Genomic DNA, 25,910 nt, shown 5'->3' with positions numbered 1-25,910 from the left:
AAGTGACACCCCAAAGTCCCTGGCTACCTACCCTGTGAGGTGACCATGCCCCCTGTGGTGACTTCCCACAGCTCAGGCCTGGATGGCCACCCCCAGCTTCCCATCTGTCGCCCCCGGAAGGTGTTCCCACGGGGGACTCAAGCTGCCACGCTCGCTCAGCACTCACCCTGAACATCTGCTTCACCCTCTGCCGGGGCAGGTTCACGTTGAGTTTATGTAGCAGCTGCAGAACCTCACTGATGCTCAGGCTGCCGTCCCCGTTTTTGTCAGCCTCATCAAACGTCTGCTTCAGCCACTTTGGGGCTGAGTTAGGGGCCAACACGGTCCATGGGCCTGACCTGGCCTACTCCTCCCTCCAGCCTAGGAGGCAAGGAGCAAGAGTCCCTCCCCAGCCCAAGCACCCCCTCTTATCTTCCCTTCACTGGGAGACCCTACCCAGGCAGAGAGTGGAGTGGGGTCTGTCCCCACCCCTGGAGCCCAAGGATATTGGTCCCTGGTACGCTGGCGACGGGCTAGGCTGTCTTCATCGCTGATGCCAGCCATGAGGTAGCGAAGGCCGGTGACCCAGGTACGTGCCTCTTCACCGCTGGGTGAGACCAAGTCCAGCGACTCTCTGTGGCTGCCATGGTAGATGCTGAAGCAGCAGTTGGGGTCGAAGCTGCTGTCCGGGTAGCGCTGGAAGATTTCAGACTGCCGGCCCTCACTCACCTCCTGGATGGAGTCGATGGAAACTGCAGGCAAGTCGGAGGATTCCGAGTCACCAGTGACCCAAGTGTCCCCCGACTCTTTAGGCCCAGAACACCCTGAGTTAAGCAGATTGCAGCCTTGTTCTCAATGGCTGACACCTCAATTTAACACCTCCTCACTGAGCCCATGCTCAGAGGGGCCCCTAATGCCCCTCTGCCCTCCAGTATGCTTAGCTAACCCCCCTCATCCTGCTCTGCTGACTACAGGCCTTCTCTTCCTCTTTTAGGGATAAAATACACATGCATGCACACACACATGGGCACCAAGGAAAATAAGAGAGAGGTACTCGTCCTCTTTGGCAGTCCAGGCACCTGGCTATCCCAGGATTGAGCTTCTTTTGGTGCACATTAAGACGTCAAGAGCGACCCACTCTACCTGTCAAACTCTAACCAGCTCATCTCTCCATTCCCAAGAGCACCTGCACCGGGTACGGCTAGATCCTGCGGCTGCTTCAGTAACAAGTCCAGCACTACAGGCAAGAAGCCAGGTGTATGTAGCCGGCAGCTGCAGCTCAACTCACAGGTGTGCTGGGTGGCAGGTGTGCCAGCATGTCCTGATGAAGTCTCTTCCTCATACCAGCTCAGGGGACCCTCTGCTCAGATCCATCTCTGAGAGGATGAGTCGCTTGCTGCCTTTAGACTCTGTCCCGATGTCTCAGTAGGAGCCCCTCACAGAGATGCAGCCCACAGGTGGCCAGTGTTCCCTTCTGGGCACCGTCCCCTGTTCTGTCTTTTGCCTTTCTCAAGCTCCCTGGCATGAGTGTGGCAGTCAAAGAGATGGGCTCCAGCTTGGTCCAGGGACCAACATTTCACCTATTCCTCTCTGCACTGAGTTCCGTACCCACTGGGCCTCCAGGGGTGGTCAAGATGGAAAGCTGAAACCATTCTTATTCCTCAGTTCATTCTTCCAGTTACTTTGGGGAGGGTCCCGGGGAGTGGGGAGGGAGCTCCATGGCTCATCAATGCTCAGCTACCAGGAAATAGACTGTTTTGCCAGCTCCTTGTCAAGGTTCCCCCTGGATGATCAGCTCCTGGCTAGGCACCAGGCTCTGTCTGTGTAGCCTTGAGGCAACTCCCTCAGGCCCAAGGCAGAGCCAGTCTACACTGGTTCCAGGAGCCAGCAGAAGCCACCTGCTCCAGGATGACTTCACCTTGGGACTCTTTCTCACATGGTCCCTCCAGGGTCCTATCAGAGCAACTGTCTCCTGGGACTCCATAGTGGTACCCTTGGTAACTGCTGGGCTGAAGCCTACCCTGGCACACCTGGTCCTGCTGTTGGCAAAGCCAGAGGGACCTTAGAACTTTGCTTCTCACAGCATGTAAGACTCTGGTGTCCCTCTGAGAGGGGCCCCCGACTCATCCTCTCCAACTCTGACTCCCCACTCCACAAGAGCTATGCAACCTGAACGACCCCTGCAAACCACATCAAATGCTCTGGCCCACAGGGCCTTGGGCTCCCAGCCTGCCTTCAGTGCTCCTGACTGTGTAGGCTTCTGTGGTTTCAGGACAGACTCACCCCCCTTGGCTGGTCTTATAGCTCTTCATCCCTCTCTGCCCTCTGCTGATATGGGGCAATGCACTAAGATATCCAGTCTCCATGGAGTCCCAGAACTCAGCTGGGCAAGGGCCATCTGACCTTGTTCCAGAGCCCACTGCAGAAACCCCAGACCACTAAAGTCTAGGGATGACCAGCACAGCATCTCAGCAGGGTCTTAACCCTGTGTCATTGTCTACTCTGGAGGCTTCCCTGTCCTGTGTTCCCAGGTTCGTGCCTACCCATCCCCTTCCCTGGGTTGCTGACTTACTCTTGGCTTTCTCGTTCTTGCGTGAGGGACGCCATCGGAGGCAGGAGCGGTGCTCATCCAGGTAGTAGAAGCGGACCAATCCCTTGGAGCTGCCACGGAGCTTCACCATCTGAGTCCCCTCTTGCATGGCACTCATGCATCGCTCCACTAGACACAGGTGGACACACAACAGAGACAGACAGATAGATAGACAGACAGAAGCTATGAGAGCCCTGGTAATTTCACCTCACTCCCAAGGGCCTGTGTGGTCCTGTCCAAACATGAGACAGACAGGTTATTACCCCTTCTCTGCTGGACGCAGGCCCACTGGAGGTGGGTTGAGGCACCAGGGAAGACATTGCCACTGGCCTGTCCCCTGACACATGGGCCAGTCCAAGAAACCACTGAGATCCTAAGTGGCCTTTGCTCAGACTGTCAAGTAGTCAGAGACTGAAACCAAAGCCCAGACCACTGCACAGGGAGCTCCCAGACTGGGCACAAGGTGGACCCAGGCACCATGCACCAAACCTGGCAGCTAGCCTGTGCCATGGGCCACTCCTGACAGCCTACTGACCCTTCTGTGGCATCACCAGGAACATCACCTGTCTCATGAGCAGCCAAGTCAGCGAGAAACCCTATAGGAAGGCACAGAGCTGGGAGGCTGAGGTGCTGGGTTCAAGTCCATAGCCTATTCTTCCCTTGAGCCACCTGCCACCTCCTTTGTCAACTAGGCCTTCTGTCCCAGGGGAAGGACTTTAGGCCAGACCCAAGCCTATCTATGCCTAGGAAACCCAGGAGCCAGGGTGACAAATCTCCTGAGTGCCAACAATGAAATATCAGCAGACAGGAGGTGCAGAAAACCACAGTGGTGCCAGGTCAGGTGGCTTTCTGAAGGAAGCTCTTACTGGCCATAAGCAGAGGGGAACTGTAGGCATGGGGTGGAAAGTCAAGGTAGATAGGGCTCTCTAGGGGACACAGTCAGTGGGGACACAAGTGTGGGTTGCTTAGTGCATTTGAGGTAGCGTTTGGGGACAGAGACTACTCTAGAACCCTGATGTGGTTCTAGAGTTAAGTCACTGAATGTGCACCTTCTGCTGCTGGAGCAAGGAGTAGCAAGTGAATCAGGCATCCCTGACCAGGGCCTCCGCCACTCCACACACTGAACCCTTCTACTGACCACCCAACAGCCCTTTGCTTCACAGTACAGGGCCTCTCTGACACCATCTAGAGACCATTGTGTCTACACCTGCATGCCTCCGTAAGTACACTGAAGGTATTGTTGCCCCACAAAATTCCAAGGCCCCCCCCTCAGAAAGAGCTCCGAAGCCACATGAGCCACCCCCATGCCCCCAGCACATTCAACCAGGGCTTCTGGCTCCAGCTCTGCCTTGCCTTCTTCCCACTTGGAGTCCACCCTCCAAGCTCTGCTAAGGAGGTGGACAGGATCTCTGGCTGGGGGCAAAGAGGCAATGCTTCTGGGCCTGGAGATCCCAGAGGAAGAGGCAAAGGAATTGGGATGCTGGTGTGGAGAAGAAAGGATCCCAGGCCCCAGAGGCAGCCCTAACTTCCGTAGGAAGCTATGCATCCCATGGCCCCATAGGGCTTGGCCAGTCCCTAGGAGGGACTTGGTTTTTGCCCATTCTTACCTACAAGGCTGAGCTGCCATCGTGGTGACACTACCACACTCCCTCCAACCCAGAGGAGTACCTCTGCCAGGCAAGCCACGGCTCCTGTGGTCCGGCTGGCAGCAGACGGCTGGGGACCAGGCATATCCAAGTCGTAATTCCCAAAGCCAAAAGGGACCCTCAGCGACAGGTCAAGCTGAGGTGTCAGCTGGCACAGGGGCTCCTCAGGGATCCCCTTCTCTCCTCTACCTCTTCGTCTTCCTCCTTGGAGCCCACTGAAGCCCCCCAAGGGCTGTTCCCAGGTCCCACTGGCATTGGCCCAACTGCTGCCTGCGGCCCTGGATGGTCCCCAGGCCAGCCCGCCCATCCTCTAGAACCTCCAGGCCTATTTGAAGAAGATGAATGCCAGGGGTGGGGGAGCTGCCAAGCCTCACCCTGCCATCCTTGGCCAATCCGCCCAATAATCCTGCTGGATTCAGCCCAGCTGGACAAAGGATTTAGGCCAGGGGAGGGCCCAGCTGCCAGCTCAGAGCAGGCTGCTTCATGAGCCACCAGACTCAGACTCATGTTTGAGGCTGAGGCAAGGTAACAGGTTAGGTATGGGACCCTCCTAGGACATAAAACAATGTTTACAAGACCTGGAGTGAGGGCCTCTGTGAGGACACTGCCCCCCCCCCCCCCCAGGAGAGTCTGTCTGTCTATAGTTGTGGTCCTACATGAGGCTGTCTTCCTAACCCTGCCCATCCAGAGCTGGTATCTGTGTCTCTGTTTTGAGCTCTCACTTCCTGCTACTTGAAATCCTTGTACGTATAAGGACTTCCAACTTGATCCCCACTGTGTGGTAGTGAGCTGGTCCACAGATGGGACTAAAAAAGCAGACGCATACTGTCCCAAATCCCAATGGCCAAGAACCCAGTCCCCTTTGGCTAGAGGCCAGAGCTAAGCCAGAGCAAGGGCCAGCTAAGGCTGGGCAAGATGGGACAGACCTTTCTACTTTGACATCCAGTATGGGAAGGAGAATGTAGGTTCCCTGAGCCTTGTGCAGATTCCACTTCAAATCCCAGCCCTTCCCCACCCCCCAGCTGCCTTCTCCCCATGCCCAACAGAACCAAAGCTGTGGAGATATCCCACTACCCAGGGCACATTATCACTGCACTCTGCACCCAAGGCTGGACATATCCAGGTATCCAGATCTCTCATGACAGTCTCCTGACCCAGAGAGGACCCTGATTGTCTGCTAGGACACCGGCCACCACTCCACACCAGCCTATGGGGCCACTGAGCATCTAAGACGTGCTCATCACTGCATTCAACTTTGCATGGTTTACTCGGGGCAAGCAGAGGCAGGAGAGATGGTAAGAAAGGGAGGTGGGGTTTCATCTTGGCTTCACTGCCTCTGGATCATTGGCACCCCAGCTTCCTCCCTAACCAGGCTTCTGTTTCTGGCAAGGGACAGCTCATCCTGGGTGTCCTTGCCAGGGGGCTCCACATCCAATAGTCACATCACCCCGCTTCACAAAGTAGCCTGGGTGCCCCTGCCCAGCCCACCCTCTTGACCCTGGTCTGCCTGTTCATGTGTCCTGAACAACAGGAAGCTCAGCCAGAAGGAATCAGGACCCACTGAGCCAGATCCAATATAATCAACTCACAGCCAAACCCAGGACCCAATTAGGAGCCTTGGCCAGAGGCCTTGCTGGCTGGAGGTGGACAGGCAGCCTGCCCTCTCTGCCACAAATTAGCATAAGGAACCATTTACCACCAGGACAGGAAGTAGCACAGCCCTGGCGCTCCCCAGGGAGACAGGCCACAGGAGATCCTGACCTGATGGCATGGTCACCTGTGTAGGTGAAGCCCGGGATCCCCAATGAGTAGTGGATAAAAGCTGGGGTCTTTGTTGTTGTTTTTGTTTTTTAAATCCAGGTATCAGGAAAACTGTGGGCTGCTAAGGCTGGGCAAGATGGGACAGGCATTCTTAATGCTTCACCCTGGATGATATTTATGCTGTCCACATCCCTACAGCCCTCCCTAGGCCTCCAGTGACCATGCCACTGCACTTCCCATTTGGTACACACACACACACACACACACAAGACACACACACAAACACACAGACACGCACGCGTGCATGCACACACACACACACACCACTGTATACCAGAATTTCCAGATGTCCTGTTCTCTCTAGGTACCCTACCTTTGGACACACCTTCTCTTCCCTTGTCTGGCCTAGCCCAGTCTAGGGCCACTCATGCTTCCCAAATCTCTCAGAGCTGGCTACTTCTGCCCTCTCCCCCTCTCCGCCTTTAGCTATCCACCAGTCAGTCTCCTACCATCCTCCAGGAGTTAGCTGCCCAGATGGCTTCAGAGGGGGAGCAGATCCAGAAGGACCAGCGCCCCCAGTGGAGGACTCGAGCACTGCACTCCAGACTCCCTGACCCTTCTGGTGGCCCCAGGCCATAATCCTCTGCATCCTAGGCTGGCAGAAGCCCAGCTAATCCTCCCTCACACCAGGCTACCAGTAAGGCCTCTAGCAGTAAGGCCTCTTCCACTGTCCTGAGGACCAAGGTAACCCTGCCCACTTCTGATACTGCAAAAGACATGGCACTTCAGCCACTGAGCAAACAAGTACCCTAGCTGAGGGGCCTAGCAGAGGGCAAGCTACCATGGGCAGCTTGTCCAACTAAGAGCCCAGGTAACTGGCCACACAGGACTCAAGCCCACTAACAGCTGGACTGAACTTGACCACCTGGCCACCTAAGCCATGTGGGAAGCTCAGACGTACACCCACAACCCCTGCCGCAGAGAGAAGGACAGCCATTCCCAGAAGAGATACCTGTAATGGATGGAAGGAGTACCCTGCCTCCCTTTGATGCCTCCAGGACCTCACATCTATACAGGGCCACCCAGAAGCCCATGGCTATACTTAGGACCCAGGTCCAGTCTGGTAGTTGATTGGGTCACTCTCAGAGGCCAGCGGTAGTCAGCTCCTCATATTAAAGTCACAGAGGGACTCTGGGGCCCCAGAGTGCCCTTCATCTGCTCTCCTTCACAACCAGGCTCTAGAGCCTGCTTCACAACATTGCTCCCCCAGAAGATCTCAGGGATCCCCTGGGAGCCAAAGATGTGCAGCTTCCAGAAAGGTGAAGACATCTCCCATGGTCCTCACCCAGGTGGCTCAGGCAGGAGTTGCCTGTCACCTCCCTGACTTGACACCAGGTATCAGCCCCACAAAGTCTTATGTGGGAAAGGAACAGGTGCATTTGGTTGCCTACCAGAAGAGGCTCGCCCTCCCCCAGCTGCCCACCCCCAGGACAGGAAGCTCCTGGACTCCTCTGTCCTAACTTCCCCTGCCCCATTATTGACCCACGCAGCTCCCCCACAGAATGTTGTCTGCTCCCAAGGGTCTCCCCTCTGCTCCGTCTCAGCCTCACCCAGAACCAGACAAACAAGAGACAGGATGGATGGGGATGACCAAGAAGAGCCACGGCCACTTAGTCTGCTCTGGGAGCTATAGGCAACTATGCACCCAGGCCACACTAGAATTAGTGGGTTAGTCTCTCTAGAGCCCAGCCAGCTGCAGCCTAGGCCCAGAAGTCCTGGTGCTCAGATACACACATTAGAAGCACAGGTGGAGAGGGGAGCCCAGCTGGAAGACATCACGACTCCCCTCAGCTCGGCCTCATAGCTGCAGACCATGGTGGCCCGGCCAGGCAGCTGCTGTGACACGGGTGCTCCCCTAGCTTGGGTGTCCTTTGTCACCTCTGTGCTTCAGCTCCCCTTCTGATGTAAGGCATGGCCTCACAGTCTCAGCGGGGCCCATGGACACTGACAGCTGCTGAAAGGGAAAGATCCCGTGCCGTGCCGTCCAGAGGTGGGCAGTGTTGGTACCATTTCACTTCTGTGAGGCAGATCGATCTTGTCCTCACACAGTGGGTAACCTAGCTTGATGGCTGCTGTGAGCAAGACACCAACAGCCATTCAGTGGATTTGCCTCTCCCCGGGGAGAGCCGGAAAATCAATTTACTCTCCCAATAAACCTACAAATAGTACCCACAGGCCTTGCCAAGCATGAACACACGCACGGGGGGCACCTTTGGGTACAAGGGCCTTTATCCCACAGGTAGGACGGGACTTGCAGCTGTTACCTAGTGAGCAGGGCTCTAAAGAGCAGCAGCATAGGACATTAGAGAATGAAGCTCCCCCAGCCCTTCCCCCACAGCCTTGATCCTCCTCAGGCTGCTTCCCAACCTGAAGGCCACCCGGACACTTAGATGGTGCCTAGGGTAGGGTGGAAGAAGGAAGATGCCATACTGCCCCAGCTCCACAGCACCCACCGGAATGAGCCTGGCCCCTGGTCCCATGCCACTCAGCGGGGAGGGACAGGCCCACACACATATGGCCAAGCTTATTTAAACGTCTGAGAACAGCAACGCATCCCCCCCGCACGTCTGGGCGCCTCCTCCCCAACTATTTTTACTGTATCAGGGAGTGTGAGCCGGCTCGTTCCTGCCCTCCCCAGCCAGACCCAAGGGGCTGTGCTTGCTCCTGGGGGCACTTGAGCCAAGGCGGGACCTAGGGAAGTAGAAACAATCTGAACAGGTCTGAGGCTGTCCTGGGGATGGAACAGCAGGCTTGCTCTGCTGGGTGGATATGCCCTTTTCCTCCAGCAGTGCCTGCCCCGTGATATGCAAGCTCTAGCTTCTAGCAGGAGGAAGCAAGTTCTGGGAGAGGGGGGCCCGACCCATCACGTTGCCCTGACCCTGGCTGAGCAGTGGGGTTGGCCAAAGGGGGACTGAGACAGGCCACTCAGACCTTGTTCTGCCCCGTGTTCAGATGCCTGGGGCAGCCTAGAGGGTAGAAACGGATTCTGCCTGGCCATCCACTGTCCACTCGCCACGCTAGCGAACTGGTCCATCCATGAGCTGACCTGAACTGTCACCTTCTCTCAGAAGTCCCCACAGCTCTGGGACCTGGCCCTGCACCGCAGTGATTGGGTAGCAGCCTGGCCTGTCGACTGCTGGTGGTACCAGCTTCAAGATCTTAACCCCTACCCAGCCCAGAGAGTGAACTCACAGGGCCTTATTGCTGATCTATTAGCCAAGAGGAGTGATGAACCCAGGTTCAAAGCCATTAAGCTGTATGTGAAGGGGTCAGGGGTCAGGAACTCACCTTTGCAGCCACAGTGGCAGCAAATAAACAGGGCACTCTCAAAGGTCAGCAGTATCCACTGCCTGGTGCTTTCACTTAGAGATATTCATACATGTTCAGGCCTAAACCAGGTCCCTCCAATCCTGCCTCCAAATGCCTGCAGGGGCCATGGGGGCCTGGTTCCTTTAGCCCACAGAGGTCTTAACATTGGCTTTCCTCTATCTCCAGCAGAGCTGGGCCTCCTCTAGGCTCCAAGGCCACAATCAGGGTCCCTCCAGAGCAGAGCAAGCACCTTTCAACTCTCTCAGCATCCCTGGCTATTACTAGCTGGTAGCAGCTCAGCTCACAGCAGTGTTTTCAATCACATTCGACAGCCCCGCTAGGAAGAAGACTCTATTAATAACCCATCTCTCAGTCTTCCGCTCTCTCATGTGGTCCTCATTCCCGTGTCCCTGGGGGTTCCTGTCTTTGCCACCAGCCACTCACTTCCCTGAGGGCATAGCTGCCCTCTCTTCCTCTTCCAGCAGGGCCTGGTCAGCATCCATGCATACTTGGGCTTGGCTTTAGAAGGCAAATGATCAGCCACTGTCTAGAACAGATTCTGACCCCAAAGTCACTGCCCAGGACACCATTGTAGACGCTGTCACTGGAATCAGGCTGTAGCCATCAGATCTGGGTGGGGATGTCCCTCAAGAGCACAACTAATAATGAGAGCCAGACCTGCCCTGCTGTCTCCCCTGGAGTCCAGACAAGGAGAGATAGCAGCAGTTGACAGGGTAGGTGGCCTCTGGGTATGGATTCAAGCAGGGGCCAGAGACAAGAAACAAGAGGTATGAGTACTAAGTACCTAGCATTGAGCAACAAGGGCCCCATGGTGCCAGAGAACCGGCCAGTGACCCCAGAGGAAAGCACTTTTCTGCACACAGAGCTGACTCCCAGTGTGACTTCCTATCCCTATCGTGTGTGTGTGTGTGTGTGTGTGTGTGTGTGTCCTGAGGTTGAAGACACCTGTCCCAACCCTTGCCGGATTGGACGTCTCTATGTTAGCTGCTTCTTTCCTACCTGGTATCAGTTGAGACTGAGTGAGGCTCTCGCTAGTTCTGGCCTTCCTGCGATGTTTCCTGGGGTCACCCCTGGTAACCCAAAACAGCATGGGCTGCCTCTGAGAACTGGGCTGCTAAGACCTAAGTCGTCTCAATCACAGGGCTGGAAGCTAGAAACCGGAAGAGCTTCAGTGGGAAGTGAAGCCACAGATGATGCAGGGCTGACTGTGTCCTGACCATCCTGGAGTCCTGATACGCCCCAGCCCTCTGGGGACCCTGGGCTGCAAGCTGAGGGCCTCCTCCAAGGGTGGACTGGCCAGTTCTTCCAAGTCAGGACTGTTTCATACCTAAAGGCTTACCTGACTGCCCTCCTGGGGAGAGCTGGAAGAGATCTCAAGGCTTGTAGCCCCTTGAGTTATCCCAACAGCTTGCCTCATTCACTTGAGGCTATCACCCACAGCTTAGGGAAGTCACCTGGCCAGTAAAGGGCTCTTGTACCTAGGGGGATGACTTCCCAAAAACCTAAGCAAACACCCTATCTTGAAGCTGTTGCTCACCTCCCCCACCTGCCCCTTCCCTTCTCCACACGGGAAGTCTGTCCAGCCAGCCATGAGCCCACATGCTCTGCTGGAAGCACACTCCCAGGAATAAACAGGCTCATTCCTCTCATTACTTACTCCAGGCCCTCCCCCCCAGCCAATTCTCTTTGAGTTGGAGCCACAGACCCTGGCCCAGGACAAGCCCCTCTACCCACACCTGCTCTGAGAGGGGGGGTGCTTTGCTGGGCAAGGGCTTCCTGACTCTCTAGGGAAGGTGCCAGGAGCTAGGGAACCTTCGTCATCAGCTCATTAGCGGTGCAGATGGAGGCCCAGACCCAGGACTGCGACCCATCTGCTTCTTCCTCAGCTGCATCCTGAGACTGTGAGGACTCTGCCGTTGCACATCTCCCCTGGAGCCACCAGAAGATGGAGATGGGCTTGGAGGCCTTCCACCATCACCCCTCTCCTCCTAAGACCAGGGCTCTTCCTTCAAGCAGTCAGAAACTCCGTGTGTGTCCAGTCCCCTAGACCCTGGGGCCTCAGGGCTATGTGGCAGCTTCCAGCCCCTGCCCCTTCAACAAAGCAGGTATCCCAAGCCCAGGAGCCATCCAGGGTAAAGACTCCATGGGCACCCTGAAGGCCAGCCTGGTGTCCCTCAGGTCAACCAACCCTACTGCCACACTAGGATAGGGGTTGAGGCCAGGAAGGTGTAATCTCCAAACCCTATGCCATTGGGTCCCACAAGGGCTTAGCAGAGTGTGCCCCCATAGCCTTGACCACCTTGATCATGCTGTCCCCAGCTCATAAAGGACACCTTAGGCTGGGAGGAAAGAAGGGACAGGAGGGGAGGAGCAGGCATTTGTGCGTGGTGCAGTCACGCAGGCCAGGTGTGGCATGGCACTCTACAGAGTTTCTGAGTGCTTGCAAGTTGACCCAGTAGGTGGCCCCCACACTGTCTTTTCCCTTCCCCGCAGGCTTTGGGTGGGGGTCCTCAGTGTGGGGGTCGCACAGGCTTTCAAGTTTAACATCCAAGTCAATCAAGGGTAGATAAGACCAGTCCCGGATAAGCCAGTCAAACAAATCAAGAAGGTACACCCTACTCTCCTTGGAACGCGGGGCTTTCATCAGGAAGTTTTTCCTGATGTCTAGCTCAAATCACTCCTGTTGTGGCCATAACATTAGGTCCCTTTCCCTCTCAGTCTCTCCCACCCTGGCCCAGACCAAGCTTTGTGTTGGGGCAGACAGAGATCCAGCTCAGGGGAAACTCTCTTCCATACCCGCCACTGAAGATGCCTGCTCAGAAAACTCAAGAGAATGGCTTCTCCTCACACCCGACCGCCTCGCTCTGCTCTTGCGGGCAGCCTGGAGGACTCGTGCACCCCTGCTGGCCCGTGCTGTCTGCCCAGGGCAATGCCAGTTCCCTACACAGGAAAGTGGGGCAGATCTAAGCAAGGGAGTTTAATTCCAGGGAACCTCGGAGCAACCAGGAAGGAAGGCTGTGATGGTTCTGTCCGTGGTGCTGACGAGACTTCTGGACGTTGCCCCCTCTCTCCCGCCAGCCCACAGCCCCTCACAGCCCCGGACCTCTCCTCCAGACACCCCCTGGGTTGGACTTGAAATCAGGAACAGTGGCTGCTGGACAGGAACACCTCACCCTGCAGAACAGGACCTCAGAGCCTTCGTGCAAGGTAACATCTACTTAAGATGCCAGACGGGGTGGGTGCTACACTGTGCTGGCAGGGAATGGGGTCACCGACTGCTCTCCCAGGAACCCTAAGATGAAGAACAGCACAGCACTTGCCCTGAGATCTGAGCTGGGCAGGGAGAGTCACAACCCTCTACCAGACACCCTCCTACTCGCCCTTACCTTGGTCCTGGCTAAGCCCACCAGGGGGCCCAGGCTCTTCCATGGCCCACAGGCACCAGACCCACTGTTACCGGCAAGGCCCCAGGGGGCCGGGACCCTTTGCTGGTCCCCAGTGTCCCCAAAGTTGTAGCCTGATCCAAGGCGCCCCGCTCACAGCGCCCATACCGGTTCAAAGCTTGCTGTAGCTAGCTAGCTAGCTAGCTAGCTAGCTGTTACTGCTGCTTGCTAGCGAAGAAAGACAGGAGAGGGGAGGGGCAGGATGAGGCCTTGCTGCCACTGGGACCGCCCCTCCCACGGGAGCCCCGCCTGCCCTTAACTCTTGGCTATCCGGTTCCTGGCCCACCTTGGCTGCTATCCAGAAGCATCAGTATGAATCAAGGAGGGAGTTTCATGTGGGCACTGAGCCAGCACTTTTGAGGGGCCAGAAGGGGAGGCAGTCCTGGCTACTTTAAATTCCAACAGTGGCTTCAATGACCACTCGATATACTGGCCTTTCTTTCAAAGCTAGTCCCTCCTACCACAGGGGTAGCTATGCACCTTCATGGAACAAACAAATGAGCCTGGCTGTTCCTGATGACCACAGGGCCCTTTTGATCACCACTCCCCCAAGACCTCCAAAATGAGCTTAAGGTGCCAGTCCATCAGCTTTCCCTGACTGGAGGTGTCTAGCCTAGGGGAGGCTGAGCCAGGGCTAGTTCTGTAAAAGCTCCACCCCTGTGTTCACCCAAGTTTCCTCTGTCTGCCTCCACTGTTCAGCCCTTGCTACTTGGCTGCACAGGTTTGTGGGGTCTTGGGGACAATGGTGGCTGTTGGTATGACAGGGAGTGGCCCCTGTGTCACCTGCCCTGGGGCAGGTCTTGGAGGATACTGAGTGTAGAGGAATGACATGGTTGGATTCAGCCTGGGTTCACCTTTCTGGGACCTGCATGATCTGTGTACAGCATCTGGGCAAAGCTCCATTCTCCAGCCTGCTCACTCCAGCTCAGGAGAAGTGATAAGGCTTTAGGCCCACATCCTAGAGGGGACCTGGGATAGTTAGTGGGTATCCAGGAGAACAGACCATTGGCAATCACAGATCAAGTGGGGAGGACTTGGGCCACCTCTGGGCTCTCTGAACTACCACCTCCAAGGTGTGACAGCCTCCTGCTGCACAGGGCCCCAGGTGTGAAGGGGGAGGAGAGCCTTAGTCAGTAGTACCAGCTGGGTCCTGCCAGGAAAGGCCCTTGGCCCTGCTGCCTGGTACCCTTAAAGGGGCAGCCTCCTTCTCTACTGCTACTCAGAGTAGCCCTGTTCTAGACTATAGGAGATTCCCTTTGAGTAGATACTATGTCTCCTATTGCCACACAGCCTAGGCACAACTCCAGGGTCTTTGTCTATCCCACCGGCAGATCAGAGGCAAGAAAGGGGCCTTTCCTTTGGGTACACATCGACTGATGAGGTCATATTAAAGCACAGGTGGGCTACCAGGACAGCCAATCAGGGGCACCAGAGGATGGGGGAACGTAAGAAAAGAATCTCAGGGAGGTGCCCACAGCTGGGTTTTATGTGTTTCCTCCAGGAACTGGTCGTCAGCCTCCTCAGAAAAAGAGAAACTGAGGCAGGGAGAAAGAAAGAAAAGGACAAGGAGACAGAAGCCAAAAACCGTGTGGGTGGGGGTCGGGGGTTTACATTATGAGCCAGGCAGGTGACAAGGTCCCTGGAGAGCGATCCAGATGGGGCTGCATCCTCCCTGGTGGACAGGAGGCCCCTGAGTCTAGAGAGGCCATGAAACCCAAGTTCACATCGTAATGAATAATCCATCACACAGCCAGCTCCCCCTCCCCCAACGCAGCCAGGAGATGATTTCCAGCTCCGAGACCGCGATTAAAAGCGGTGATTAAAATCCGCCAGGCACATGTTAATTTGCTCGGATTCTGATCTCTTTTCTGGGCATTTAAGCAGAATTCCACTCTGAAAGCGTGTGGCCTGGCAGGTCATAAGCAGGGAAGAAAGGGCCTGTGGCCCCTAAAGGAGTTTAAGACACTCAAGGAGTTTAGTCTTCTCCTTTGAAGAAATCAACAAGTAGACAGGTAAGGGGTAAACACCCAGGGGTCCCTGCTGGGGCTGTTCCTCCAGAGCGGGCTCCATGGGCTCAGGTAAGGTAGGACTTCCACATGCTCACAGGCCACAGGCTTTCTGCTGGACCTGAGCTGCTACTGTAAGGGGACTCTGCTCCCTGGGGACCAGTTCTCACCCTCTGAATCTAAGCGGCTGCTTCTCTCCTTCCCTTGCCTTTAACCTTAGAGGCATTGTTAGAGAGAGACAGGAGGGTGCCACACCCCCAGACAGCCTGTTCCTTTCTATGCCTCAGTCTCCCCGGTAGTTAGCGCAAATACCACACGTGCCCCAGGTCTGTCCCTTGTTCATGAGTGCGCGCTGGGAGGCTCATCCCTGCACAGCTGTATTATACACATCTCACAGGCCACCCCAGGAGCCAAAGGGCCTGCTTCTAGTCTCTCGGCTGGTAAAGCATTTTTGCCTTACAGGTTTGACAGAGGTGAGAGGCGGGGGGTGGGGGGGGTGGGGGGTGGCCTTAGTGTTCTACAGTGAATGGCAGCAGGCTGGGAAAAGCCAGGCCCTGCCCCTCTCACCCATGCTGCTTTTCACTTAGGTTCATAGTTTACCTGAAGGATAGGAAGTAGCCCCTCTAAGTCCTACACAGGGGTGCTTTTACCCTCCAGTGTCATAGGAAATCTGTGGGTGGCTCAAGGCATGACTTAGGCTGGCCAACTTGGTTGTGTGCCGTACAACACTGAGCCGGAAACCACTCTGAAGGTAGAGATGTGACAATAAAGGAGGCAGCATAAGGGACAGCTGAGAAGGCCAGCTAAGCATGGAGGAGAGAGAGCTGCTTGGAGACCCAGAGACAGAGCCCCTTGGTTACTTCTACCCATGGCACCCCCCAGCATACCAGGAGCAGCACCTGGGAGCAGAAGCCAGTACCATGAGCCCACCAGCACTGGATCCTTGGGCTGAGGGCCATAGGGAGCATGGAGGTTGGGCAATATATCCTAGGAAATATCAGAGAGCTGCCAATGGCACCATAGATAGAGTCAGACTCAGCCAGGAAGGGCTATGGCAAGCAGTTCCTTGGCCAGGAAACATCACGGTTCAAGTCCTAGCTGTTACCTCTGAGAAATCAATTGGAATATACTGCCCCTTTGGCCTGCTTCCCAGTGGAGCACTTAGGGAGGATCAGCAGTCTGGGAGAGCGGGGGCGGGGTGTTTGGGGGAATGAGGGCAGGGACAGGGACAGCCTGGACCCTTGAGCTGAGGCTCCATGGTTCTGGGGGTCATAAGCCCTGCCTGTAGATGGGCAACAGCATCCACTTTGCAACAGTCCCCAGAAACAGGCGGCCAGGACAAAGCTGCATCCCCAGACTCTGCAGAGTGATTCACACCTCGGAAGCCTTTGTGGGGCACCTCAGATCTGGACTTCCAACTTCTGTCCTACATACATCTCCAAGGAGACGCTTCCAGTGAGCAGCTGCACTCTGCCCAGCTCACTGTATCTTGATGGCCACAGCACAGCAGCCTGGCCACAGCATGGGGGTGGGGGGAACGACCGACAAGCACAGCTTAGGAGCCCTAATGTGACCCCAATTCTGCTCCTGTGAGGCCGTCTCAGAATGCCTCAAACAGGAGGGCTCCAGAAGCCACTGACTTCAATCTGTTTTCTACAGTGGGAAGCCTTCTGGGGTGGAATGATCCCCACAGTCACTCTGACCCTGAGGAACCCTGAGGTGGGAGTGCAAGGGAGGGTCTGCTGGCTTGAAACGCTTTAATCACCTCAGAAGTGCTGGATGGTGAAGTGTAGGCCCCTCAGGTGTTGAGCCCGTTCTGGCTGCTGTGCTTCAGGGAGGGACACAGGCCCAGCAGCAACCGGAGCCTAAGACGTTTTATTAACTATTTAACTCCAAATCCAATTTAGTGCTGTGTCTACCCTTGTCTGAGAGTTCGGTCAATGTTACTGCCTCTAGTGAGGACCCAAAGCTGTTTCAGAGCCTCCAACCATCCCACAACCCTGGCACATCCTAGATACACAACCTCCTGACCTGGGTGGCAGGTGACAGAATGCGGAATTCAGAGTAAAAGCAGGGACACTGATCTTTTGGTCTTCAGGTCCCTTCATGGAGTCACACCCAACACTGAGTTGAGCTAGCTCATCATTCTCAGGATGAACACTTTAGAGGGACAAATGGCCTCAAAAAGACCAGCCAATAAGGAACTGGCCTGACCACCATTATCCAGTGACCACAGATTCCTTACCAGAGTCCTACCTTACCAGAGCGACCACAGCTCTCTCATGACCACGACTTCTCCAGGCGTCACCACAGCTATCCCAGTGACCCTGGCTGTCTAGGCAGACCATACCGGCCCCAGTGACCACAAATGCCCCAGGCACCACAGCTGCTTCAGACTAACCCAGAAGGAGACTGCCATTCTAGGTCTGGCATGCCCGCCTGCCCTACCTACTCTCCAAACCCAGCAGAGTCAGGTCCAAAAGAAGCGTCACTTGATTCCAAAGCAGACAAAGCAGAAATGGCCGGAGGAGGGATACGTGCAGAAGGGACACAGCAGAAGGAGATGGAATGCTGTCACTGTCCCCACAGCAACCCTCTATTGCCAGGGCAGCAGCTGAGGCCCTCGGGCTGGTACCCAGTCTCAATCTCAGAGCCCGTGGGTAGCAGAGAACACAGACATCAGCACAGTCTGTGTGATCACGGAGAACGTGGCAGAGGGCGGAGGCCTGGGCAGCTGGAACTTCTGGGAGTTTTACAAAGGCTTTGGCCTAAATTGTCACAGCCACAGGTGCTGCTCTCCTTGTGCCCAGAGGCCTGGCTGAATAGACAGACAGCATCTTGCCTTCACCGTGCCATCTTCAGACACCATCAGCCACAGTACACGCCTATTTTTGGCTTCTCACTCCCTAGGAGGACCTCTCAGCCTGTTCAGGCACGAAAGGGAGAGGTGGGGGTCTCTGGCCTAGGTCAATGGGTCAGAGTCCTGCCTGAAGCTGCAATAGCCCAGATAGAGGCAAAGTGAGCAGACACTGCCCTGGCAGCTCACCCTGCCTCCCTGCATCAGCCTGACCTAGATTCTGCACTTGCTCGTGTGCAGCAGCTATGCAGAGCTGTGGCCAGCCTGGCACTGAGACAGGTAGGCAGAATCCGGAGCCAGCGCGACCACATGGACACTAGCATGGTCCCAAGATACACTTGCTGTGGGGTTCTGTATAAGCTGCCCACCTTTTCTAATCCCTCCCCATCTGGGGCCTGAGAAGCTCTGAGGACCCCTTGGTCTCTACTCTCTGGTCTGGACCCTACCCCAGGGCCTGCAGGAGGAAGAGAAGACAGGAGGAGGTTAAACTTGTTCTGTCACCTCCCTCCCGTTCTATTAGTCCTGTGGTTAGAACGAGGTGCCCAAGACTCTGTGAAGCCACAAGGCCTGCTACAACACTGCCCAAAGACCTACAGCCTCTGCCCACAGGAAAGTCAGCTGACCTCTACAGGACTGGCAGCCTTCAGTCTCCCAACCTGCACCACAGGACCATATGGCCAATCTGGGCTTTATGCCTGTGTGCTGCCTTATACCCCCTGGATTCTTACATGAATGAAAAATCCTTGAAAACCAAGGGGTTTGTACCCTGAATGCAAATGTATACAAATGATCTTTCCTCTCCTTCTTCGGCCAGAGGGGCCCTTCAAGCCACACAAAGTCCTATCTCAGGACCAGAATTGGCCAGTCCAGTGTCTCTTCTTGCTCCTCTCCCTTCTGCCTCTCCCTCAGCAGTCAGCATTTATTAAGCACCTGCTGTTTTCAGCCATTGCTTGAGACTACAAAGGCAGTATCAAGTCCATCAGAAGTAGAGCGTGTCCTAGGGAACCCCTGGTCTGGGAGGGCAGGGCTGTAGCAGTGGTCCCAACTCCTTGAGGAAGTTCTAGACAGGGAGTGTAGGGTAATACAGACACCAGAGACACTGGGAGAAAAGCACCCCTTGCCTGGAGGTCGGTGCGCACTGGAGGACCGGTACAGAGGGAATCTCAATACAGACTGAGGTACGGGGTGTGTGCCAGAGGTGAGGAAACGGAGGGTGTGACATTGCCAGGGGGACAAAGCTACCACCAGTGCAGAATACTTGGCTCGGGACTTAGCCACACTCAGAGCACAAACAGGCCAGAGGGAAGTGCACAGCAATAGGCCATGGATGGATGCTGCTTTCGGCTTCACAGGGTTCACCTACTGTCACGGGGTTCACCTACCCTCACGGGGTTCACCTACCATCATGGGGTTCACCTGAAAGTGTTCTCCAGTGCTTGCCTCCCAAGCCTCCTGAGCCATTCTCAGCTCAAACCCCAACACTTCCTTTGGAAAGAGCTCACCAGTATTCAGTGGTAGAGTTTAAGATTCTGGGTGGCAACTCAGAGACTCAAAACAAAAACAGTGTATAGAAGCCACAGCCTGCCCGTGGACAGTGTGAAACTGGCTGCCACATCCCACAAGGTCACAGATGCTAGAGCTAGAGCTTCTACAAGTGCTGTCCCTGTCTGCTGCCTATCTGAGTCCCAACCCCAAAGTGTCTGCAGAGAGTGGGATTCGCCTTACAAAGGGTGACTGGGTCCCTGTGAGCCAGTAGTTCAATGATACCAAGGACATGTAGTGCCGTCAGATCATGCTCTGGGCTTGCTGGAGAGGCATCCCTAGTCCAAGCACACAGCAACATATCCTGGCATACATTGTGCCATCCCCATAACCTCACCTATTTATACAATGGCTTTGTGATGTGAAAGAGGGACTAAAGACCCTGAGAGTGTGAGAAGGGAATTAAACTTAGTCATGGAGCTGTTTCTGGAGAGACATCTTTGAAGAGGCTGTGTCCACGTGGTATGAGGGTCTGTTTGGATCTTCCCTGGAAGTCAGAGCGAGTTTCCACACTACATGTGACCTGACATGCAACCAACTCTTTCATATTATTTGTGGAATTACCTCCCCAAATCCAGGCCCACATGGCAAATCTTTGCCACTTTGCCAGAAAACAAACCTACAGATCTTCCGAGAGGAGCTAGAAGGGAACTGTCTTACTAGGTGAACAAAGTTTGCCAACAAACCTGTGGCCAGAACCAACACAGTGTGTATGTCCTTGGGAGGTATGAACACACAGCTCAGGAAGGAGTGTGAACACAAGCTGAGGATAGGAGTGTGAACACACAGCTCAGGGAAGGAGTGTGAACACACAGCTGAGGATAGGAGTGTGAATACACAGCTCAGAGAAGGTGTGTGAACACAAGCTGAGGATAGGAGTGTGAACACACAGCTCAGGGAAGGAGTGTGAACACACAGCTGAGGATAGGAGCATGAACACACAGCTCAGGAAGGAGTGTGAACACAAGCTGAGGATAGGAGTGTGACCACACAGCTGGTGTAGGAGTGTGAACACACTGCTGAGGGTAGGATTGTGACCACACAGCTGAGGATAGGAGTGTGACCACACAGCTGGTGTAGGAGTGTGAACACACAGTTGAGGATAAGAGTGTGAACACACAGCTGAGGGTAGAAGTGTGACTACATAGCTGAGGATAGGAGTGTAACCATACAGCTGAGGATAGGAGTGTGAACACACAGCTGAGGATAGGAGCGTGAACACAAGCTGAGGATAGGAGCATGAACACACAGCTCAGGGAAGGAGTGTGAACACACAGCTGAGGATAGGAGCATGAACACACAGCTGGTGTAGGAGTGTAACCACACAGTTGAGGGTAGGAGTGTGAACACACAGCTGAGGGTAGAAGTGTGACCACACAGCTGAGGATAGGAGTGTAACCACACAGCTGAGGATAGGAGTGTGACCACACAGCTGGTGTAGGAGTGTGAACACACAGTTGAGGATAAGAGTGTGAACACACAGCTGAGGGTAGAAGTGTGACCACATAGCTGAGGATAGGAGTGTAACCACACAGCTGAGGATAGGAGTGTGACCACACAGCTGGTGTAGGAGTGTGAACACACTGCTGAGGGTAGGAGTGTGAACACACAGCTGAGGATAGGAGTGTGACCACACAGCTGAGGATAGAAGTGTGACTACATAGCTGAGGATAGGAATGTGAACACACAGCTGAGGATAGGAATGTGAACACACAGCTGAGGATAGGAGTGTGAACACACAGCTGAGGATAGGAGTGTGAACACACAACTGAGGATAGGAGTGTGAACACACAGCTGAGGATAGGAGTGTGACCACACAGCTGAGGATAGAAGTGTGACTACATAGCTGAGGATAGGAATGTGAACACACAGCTGAGGATAGGAATGTGAACACACAGCTGAGGATAGGAGTGTGAACACACAGCTGAGGATAGGAGTGTGAACACACAACTGAGGATAGGAGTGTAAACACACAGCTGAGGATAGGAGTATGAACACCCAGCTGAGGGTAGGAGTGTGAACACACAGCTCACAGAAGGAGTTTAAGCAAACAGGTTAGGGAAAATGTGAACATAGCTGAGGAAGGATCTGTGAATGCATAGCTCAGGGAGGGAGTGTGAACTCAGATGAGGAAGGGAGTGTGAACACAGCTCAGGGACAGCGTATAAACACATAGCTGAGGAAGAGTGTGAGCATACAGCTCAGGGATGGAGTGTGAGCACACAGCTGAGGGAAGGTGTGAACACACAGCTGAGGGAAGGTGTGAACACATAGCTGAGGGAAGGAGGATCTGCAAATGTACAGCTCAGGGAGGGAGAATGAACACAGATGAGAAAGGGAGTGTGAGGGCAGCCAAGATGGCTCAATGGGTAAGAACACTGACTGCTCTTCTGAAGGTCCTGAGTTCAAATCCCAGCAACCACATGGTGGCTTACAAACACCTGTAATGAGATCTGATGCTCTCTCCTGGTGTATCTGAAGACAGCTCCAGTGTACCTATTTATAATAAATAAATCACTGGGCCAGAGCGAACAGGGACTGAGCGATTGGGGTTGACTGGAGTGAGTAGGGCCAACTGGAGCGAGTAGGACCAACTGGAGCAAGCAGGGTTGACTGGAGCAAGCAGAGGTCCTAAAATTCAATTCCCAACAACGACATGAAGGCTCACAACTATCTGTACAGTACAGTGTACTCATATACATAAAATAAATAAATAAATAAATAAATAAATAAATAAATAAATAAATCTTTTTTTTTAAAAAAAGAAGGGAGTGTGAACACATAGCTCAGGAGGGAGTGTGAACATGGCTCAGGAAGGGAGTGTGAACTCAAATGAGTAAGGGAGTGTGAACACAGCTTAGGGAGGGATTATGAGCACACAGCTCAGGGAGAGAGTGTTTACACAGCTCAGGGAGAGATTATGAGCATATAGCTCAGGGAGAGAGTGTGAACAGAGATGAGGAAGGAAGTGTGAACATAGATCAAGAAGTGAGTATGAACACAGATCAAGAAGGGAGTATGAGCACACAGCTCAATAAGGGAGCATGAACTCAGATGAGGAAGGGAGTGTGAACACAGCTCAGCAAGGGAGTGTGAACATAGATGAGGACAAGAGTGTGAACCCAGCTCAAGGAGAGAGTGTGAACACAGTTGAGGATGGGAGTGTGAACCCAGGGAGAGAGTATGAACAAAGATGAGGAAGGCAGTGTGAGGACACAGCTTAGGGAGGGAGTGTGAACACACAGCTCAGGGAGGGAGTGTGAACACAGCTCAGGGAGGGAGTGTGAACACAGATGAGGAAGGGGGTGTGAGCACACAGCTCAGGGAGGGAGTGCTGAACAGACAGCTCAGGGAGAGAGTGTGAACACAGATGAGGAAGGGGTGTGAGCACACAGCTCAGGGAGGAAGTGTGAACAGACAGTTCAGGGAGGGAGTGTGAACACAGATGAGGAAGAGGGTGTGAACACAACTCAGGGAGAGTGTGAACACAGTTCAGTGAGGTGGTGCTCATGTTCCCCGTACCTTCCTTGAGGCCTGTGAACCATTGCTGAAGTGCTCACCATCCACAGCCAATAGGACCTAATCCTTCCCTCGTTTCCCAGAAGCCACAGGCCTGGGCAAAGCTGCTGTTTTCCACAAACACATCTGTCCTCAGTCTCACCAGGGTCAGGTATTTAGCAGGTGGCAGCCGGGTGCTCCATTCTGCCTCCTGGGAGGCCTGGTGCCCTGATCTGAGCCCTCAACCTTTGCCTTTTGCTGTGTGGGTGGTGGGTCTGGGTGAGACATGATTGTCACCACACATTCACAGACACTCACCCACAGCCGATAACTACTCCCCACTGGGGCACTCTGACCTTGACCTGCGTGCCCTGGGTGCCAGCCCCTCTCCTTGCCCTCTGTACTCCCAGCCCCGTGTCACCTGCAGATAGTGTGGGCCCAGCAGTCACCCAGTGCAACAGAGGCAAATGCTTATTTTTTTCCCCTTAGTGCAAAAAAAAAAAAAAAAAAGAAAAGAAAAAAGAAAAAAGAAATCCTGTGAGTCACTGAGAGCATTCAAGTAGAAGGCTGGGGCCAGCAGCCCCAGCAGCCCCAGCAGCCCCAGCAGCCGCGGGCAGAAGCAGAACTATTCTCACCCCAACTCTACCCGAGGCTGCAGATGTCTGGCTCTGGCAGCCACTCAAGGTAAACTTGTCATTCCCCCATGGCTAGACATTCTAAGAAAGCTGGCACCTTTGGGGACACTTGTCTGACTGCCACAGGCCCCTGCAGTATTGGGGGATGGCAGGAAAGCCTGCATCGATCCAACAGGGCACTGAGAGGAGACATTGCTGGGTGGCTGAGGCAGAGGGGCTCATACCCTCTTGTGGCTTGTGAAGCTTTTGGGCCAGTCTCTCTGATCCCATCTCAAGCAGAAGAGCAGGAGGTGCCACACAATGGGGGTGTCCATGAGGAGACACCCCACAGTGTCCACAAGGAGTGTACCTCGTGGGGGTGGGGGAACTGCCCACAAGAGTCAGACTTCCTTCCTATGCCTGCTGCTGGTGCTGAGGGGGACACAAGGCATCAGCCAGTCCAGCCTGGCTCCCTGGTAGCCCTGGAAACTTCTGGTCCCAGGTGACCCTAGACCATAGCAAGGCCCTAAGGCCTTGCAGCCGCATCTCAACACCTGAGGCTTGGATATAGCAGGCAGGTTTTAAGAACAGCTCTGTCCTCTGAGAAAGGAAGCAATAGTCTGGAACTCTGGTTGTACCCAAAGCCAGGCCAAGGACTATGGGAGAGGTTCGGCCATCCCTCATAGTTCTGGAGTCAAGACACAGAGGTCTCTTCCCAGGGAGGGTCTCTGGTAGCCTCTTTTCTTTCCCTGGGAAGGGTGGGAGGATTGTTGTACTCACTGTGGGGGTTAGCCCTACACTAAGACTCCTACATGAGCCCCATTCCGAGGAAAGCCTAGCTCTCTGTTTTCAGAGGGAGAGATGGAGGTCCAGAGCTGGAGGTTTGCTTGAGGTCACTAGCCATGGTAAAAATGTATAGTATCTAGGCATCCACCCTGGTCCATCACCTTGCCTATATTGCCCTTTGACCTGAGTGGGTCAGGTGTCATCTAAGGTTCACAGCTCGGTTTGGCTTGAGCTGCCAGGAGGAACCACCTCTGTGACCTCATGTGTTCCTGGGGCAGAGGCAGCAGTGACGTCTGAGTCACGCCTGCAGCTTTTTAAGGCTCAGCTGACTGCAGGGGTAATTTAGGTTTTTTGAGGAAACGCAGGAACCCACGGCAGAGAACATGGTATGGAGACACCAGCCACAGTGCAGTGCTCTCGTGCCCTGCCCCCACCCCCACCAGAGATTCCTTCTGAGGCAGAAGCCTGTCCTTCGATCCTACAGGGGTCACACAGAAGATGGCCACCAGGAGTGGTGTGCTTGCAGCCTGGCAGTGGATGAGGTAGCTCAGGCCTTGCTGGGTGGCTGGGAGTGCCCTTTAGAAGGGGCCAGCCTCCAGATACTTCCGAAGAGGGAAGTCTGGCAATTCCCCCTCTGCTCCTCTATCATCTGGTGGCAGTGAGGGGTACCTCAAACCAGAGGAAACCCTGCAAGAGGCATCTGATGTGGGACCGAATGCAGACATAAAATCTCGTTCTGATGACCAGGAGGGATATGGGTGGATTCGCTCTGGATTCCACTTCCTAACTCCCATCAAGTCCCCGCTTCCCAGCCTGATGATCTCCTAGCCGCATTGTCTCCTTCCTAACGGAATATAATAATTCCCAATAATACCAAGCCCAAAATAACACCCCAGTGTGCAGCCTGCCGAGCTTGAGGGGAGAATGGGACTGACTCAAACACAGCTGCAAGTCGCTTTTAAAAATACACCGAAACACACACAAACACGGGCGTGTGCGTGAGAGCTGCCTGTGAGGATGTTTGCCTCCACCCACAGGCTCTGTTCAACAGGTATGCAGGGTGAGGCTAGGGACATGGGGGGTAGGGAGGGGTGGAGGGAAGGAGGGATGGATGGAGGGAGAGAGGTAGAGGGAAGAAGGAGTGGAGGGAGAGAGGTGGAGGGAGAGAGAGAGGGGGGTGGAAGGGGAAAGGGAGGAAGGGGGACCATATTCTTCACTCCTGTTGTCCTAGAGACTCCTGACCAGAATCCCCTCACCTAAGGGCACTCAGCCCTACACACCCAGCATGGAGCAGTGCGCCAAGGAGATGCTAGCTCAGGGCTGCTTTCAGGCCAAGAGAGACATCCCTGCACATCCACTCTTAGAGCTGGAGGCAGAGACAGACCGGCTGATGGGTTCTCAGGCATCAGGCCACCAGTAGGTATTCCTTAGCTCCTACACTATGTGGACCTGGGCAGGCTGGCTCCAGAGTGCTGCACACAGTGCTGGTACACAGTCGTGAATAGTAGGAGGGAAAGCAGTCTGTCCCACAGAGGCTGTGGAAAGGAACCGATGTACAACCTTCCTCTCTTGCCCTCGGTTTCCCCATTTGAAATCCACATAGCGGTACACTCCAGCCTGAAGAGCAGGCTCTCAGAGCACACTCCCTATTCATCACAAGGACATATAGCTCCCAGGAGCCTAAAGTCACTCTGTCACACTAACATTGCCAATAAGCACAGATCCAAATCCGGCACAGAGACAGGCCAGCGATCTTCAAAGATGTGCCCCTGCCTAGAATTACTGAGCAAGAGTCAGG

General features: G+C 54.6%; 1 protein-coding gene across 2 annotated transcripts in view; it reads right to left on the bottom strand.

The window, feature by feature from the left end:
- The window catches only part of Plch2 (phospholipase C eta 2), a 72,891-nt gene that overhangs the window by 24,008 nt on the left and 22,973 nt on the right, over positions 1-25,910 (bottom strand). For both annotated transcript variants that reach the window (XM_085838527.1, XM_085838526.1), the window contains exons 2-4: positions 2,552-2,698; positions 469-731; positions 167-295 (exon numbers count right to left, since the gene is read on the bottom strand). In XM_085838527.1, the coding sequence (XP_085694653.1) occupies positions 167-295; positions 469-731; positions 2,552-2,698 (539 nt within the window). The remainder of the gene's footprint in view (positions 1-166; positions 296-468; positions 732-2,551; positions 2,699-25,910) is intronic.

The sequence above is a fragment of the Mus caroli genome, unplaced genomic scaffold (genome assembly GCF_978045245.1).
Source record: "Mus caroli unplaced genomic scaffold, Mus_caroli_1 scaffold_6, whole genome shotgun sequence".
NCBI lineage: Eukaryota > Metazoa > Chordata > Mammalia > Rodentia > Muridae > Mus > Mus caroli.
This window is presented reverse-complemented; position numbering and strand designations above follow the sequence as displayed.